The sequence below is a fragment of the Liolophura sinensis genome, chromosome 6 (genome assembly GCF_032854445.1).
Source record: "Liolophura sinensis isolate JHLJ2023 chromosome 6, CUHK_Ljap_v2, whole genome shotgun sequence".
In the NCBI taxonomy this organism is placed as follows: Eukaryota; Metazoa; Mollusca; class Polyplacophora; order Chitonida; family Chitonidae; genus Liolophura; species Liolophura sinensis.
In genome coordinates this window covers 6828894-6832233 of record NC_088300.1, presented here as the reverse complement: position 1 = coordinate 6832233, position 3340 = coordinate 6828894, and the positions used below count along the sequence as shown (strand labels likewise).

Here is a 3340-nt window from a genome sequence, read left to right as displayed (position 1 = left end):
AAAATCTAATAGATACTGTATTCCTGATTTCTTCAACAAGAGAACCCATTTCACATATCAAACTACCCGTATATGTTAGTATTTGAATAACAGACACGTGACGCGTCGTTACTGAACTGAATTTTCTGTATGATTTATAAAATTATGGATATTGCACGCTATTATCAAATACGCGCGTTTCAAATAAATATTTACCATAAGAAACGATATGCGGGCGGATTTATTTCGCCTTATTTACCTGTGCCATAATGGGCCAGCCTGATGTAAATACGACCTTATTCACACTCTACTTCATTACACATTCTTTTGTGTTCTAGAGATTTGTGTTCACCAGTTATTTTTTGCGTCTGGACTCATAAAAGACTTCGCCGTAACGAGATGAGGCGATGGCCTCTCTAGCAGCCATGTAGCCATTGGAGACAAGGAGAGGGTTTTATTCGGCCTCTCGATGTGAAGCGAGGTGGGTTGTGATACCACCACAGTCCCGCTACCCAGTCACCCGCATGCTCCCGTCAACACTTAATGTGGCCAGTGTATCTAGCATAAAAGGAGATTTAAACGCTGTCCGCAAATATTGTCCCAGAAATCAACACCAGTGTGCCACTATTGGCCGACTGGGGCTGTGAGGCACAGCGTCCTGAATGGAGAAGTGGGCGGGGCCTGCCTCGTGTGATTGGCTGCTGAAGATGGCAGTTTGCTGTAGTCGTATATAGGGCACGGTTAGGGGAGTGGACAGGGAAGTAGCTCGGGGTACAGATACAGAAACTTTACTGCTCCGCTCTTGTCTGACTTTTATTCAAACAGAGATAATTCGATTTAGTGAAGGCTGATTTGTGAAAGGTGGTTGATATAAAAACAACACGTGTTCAGCCCCTCAGTTCACTTCCACAACGGAAAGTAGAGGTGTGACCGTTCGAGATTGATGATGAGAAGGCTGTTTCCTTGATGGCGATGTGCAAGACTTCTAGGAACTCAGCAACCTTGAGGTCTCAGATCGGATAAGTGATCTTAGGTGATCAGGGATGATCAAAGTGGCCCAAGACAACTGACTATACATCTTATCAGTCCATGCTGACATTCTTTGATTCGAAAGTGTTTGAATTTCTCACACCGTTTTATTCGTACAGGGTCACCGGTGAATCATTTCAGACTTTATCATGGTGAAATTTGAGCACATGTCTAAGGAACAGTCCGGTACGGTCCGGATCGTACGGCCCTCATTTAGCATCAGTCGTGTCCTGGGTGAGGATTTCGGGAGAGAAAAGTGTCCCAGCCACCCTGTGCTCCACCCCACCTCCCTGCCGTGCGGGGACGTGACAGAACCACGGCTTAACTCGGCTCATTCAGAGATGATGACGGACGACGAGGAGGACATTACGTGTGTTGACGTGGAATCGGTGGGGTCTGAGGATGAGGGGGTGGCTGAACGCCCGACCCCCGGGCCTATGCCACTGGGACTTGTTGTGAGGGAAAGCTCGCCATCCCGGGATTCCCCGACCAGTCCGCCACCCGAATCAACTGCTACAGAATCTCCGGAAAATACGGACAATAAGTACCCGGACGGGAATAATAATAAACGTGACGCCAGCGACAAGGAAGGAGGTGAGAAAGTGACAAAACACGAGAAGCCCCCGTTCAGTTATAACGCCTTAATTATGATGGCAATCAGAAGCAGCCCCGAAAAACGCTTGACACTCAACGGTATTTATGAATTCATCATGAAAAACTTTCCATACTACCGTGAAAACAAACAAGGTTGGCAAAACTCAATTCGCCACAACCTCAGCCTGAACAAATGCTTTGTGAAGGTGCCCCGGCACTATGACGATCCGGGCAAGGGGAATTACTGGATGCTTGACCCCTCCAGCGACGATGTATTCATCGGAGGGACCACGGGGAAACTTCGTCGCCGGTCCACTGCCGCCTCCCGAAGCCGCCTGGCCGCATTCAAACGTACTGGCCTACCTCCGCGGTTAGCCGGACTGGGCTACTCTTTCCATGGGGACAAGAACCCGTTCCTGTGGCCCGTGTCGTCTCTCTACTCTCTCCCTCCCTCCGCCGCAGCCGCCGCCGCCCTAAGGTACTCTCAGTCAGCATATTCGTACGTTTCCCTACCCCCCAGTGCCCCACCCCTCAGCTCGGCACTACCTCGCACCTCCTCCAGTAACACGAACTTTTCGGTGGACAGGCTATTGGCCACAGACACGACGGAGTGTTCCCCTCTACGACCCACCGGTGTCAACATATCCGCCCCTCTGGCTGGCTACAGTAACCTCACATCTCCACAGGCAGCAGTGCTATTCCCACACCTCTCACATATGCACGTTCAAAACGGTTTACCATTTGACTTTTTCACCAGTTTTCGTGGACTTCCTATATCACCGAGTACGGCGTTCAGTTCGGCGTTAGGATTGCCCCCTCCCCCGGGTCTCACGGGCACATCCTGCACCCTTCACCCGACTCCTCCTTCACGTCGGTTCCAGTCTCCGCCAGACCTAGCTGAGAACGATCGGAACTTTCATTTATGTATTTTAGTGCAGTCTGCATCGTGTTGTGCCAAACTTACTGAAGAACAAAAATGAAATGATAAAATTTATTGTAAATTAATAATTAACGGTGCGATAGCCTATGCCGAAAAGACGGTTATGGAGCAGGCATTGAGGATGCTTATACTAGCACTTTGTGCGGATGAACATCTCCCCTAAGAGACATCAGTCCTTTTACCACTAATCCAGATGAACAATGAATGGGCGGTGGCACTGTGGATTCTTATATGACCACACTGTGCGGATCACACCCCGTCCCAAAGACGTCTCTTTACCTCTAACCCCAGAAGAACACTAAACGCTGAAATGGGTGACGAGACTTTTGAACTGGATAGCGTTTTCACAAATGCAAATTTTTGTAAGCCTTTCAGAGGAAATTAATGCCCTTGGAAACTGTTGGTATTGTCCTACAAAGGTAGGGTAAATTAAATACGTTTTTGTCATAGACAATTCACTTACATTTATTTGTGTCCAGCAAATGTATGCATTGGTGAAGAAAAATAGATGTATGTAAAATTGAGACCAATTTATCGTTTTGTGTTTCTATTCTATTTAGTAGGTATTCGCAGGTTGGTTGCATGTGACTATTTCAACAGAACCATTATACGGCTTTACAAAATTCCACTGAGAGTGCTTATCTCATTTTGATGCTGAAAAGCGATAATAATATTCTCTGTTTAAGACAGAACATTCAATACAAAAGTGCGTCTTCATAGGTACATAATAATTTACGATAAGATTAATATACCTGTGCATGCTACAGGCAATAAAGGTATCAAGGTGCTTATTGAAAT

The 3340-nt window shown here is 46.9% G+C and overlaps 1 protein-coding gene across 1 annotated transcript; it reads left to right on the top strand.

The window, feature by feature from the left end:
• The first annotated feature begins 769 nt into the window (after window positions 1-769).
• Window positions 770-3061, top strand: LOC135468576 (forkhead box protein G1-like). Its single transcript, XM_064746913.1, has one exon. The coding sequence runs from the start codon at window positions 1158-1160 to the stop codon at window positions 2580-2582; it is 1425 nt and encodes a 474-aa protein (XP_064602983.1). The 5' UTR covers window positions 770-1157; the 3' UTR covers window positions 2583-3061.
• The last annotated feature ends 279 nt before the right edge of the window (window positions 3062-3340 follow it).

Excerpts from the sequence above, each read along its gene's own strand:
- LOC135468576 (XM_064746913.1), top strand. The coding sequence starts at position 1,158 with ATGGTGAAATTTGAGCACATGTCTAAGGAACAGTCCGGTACGGTCCGG.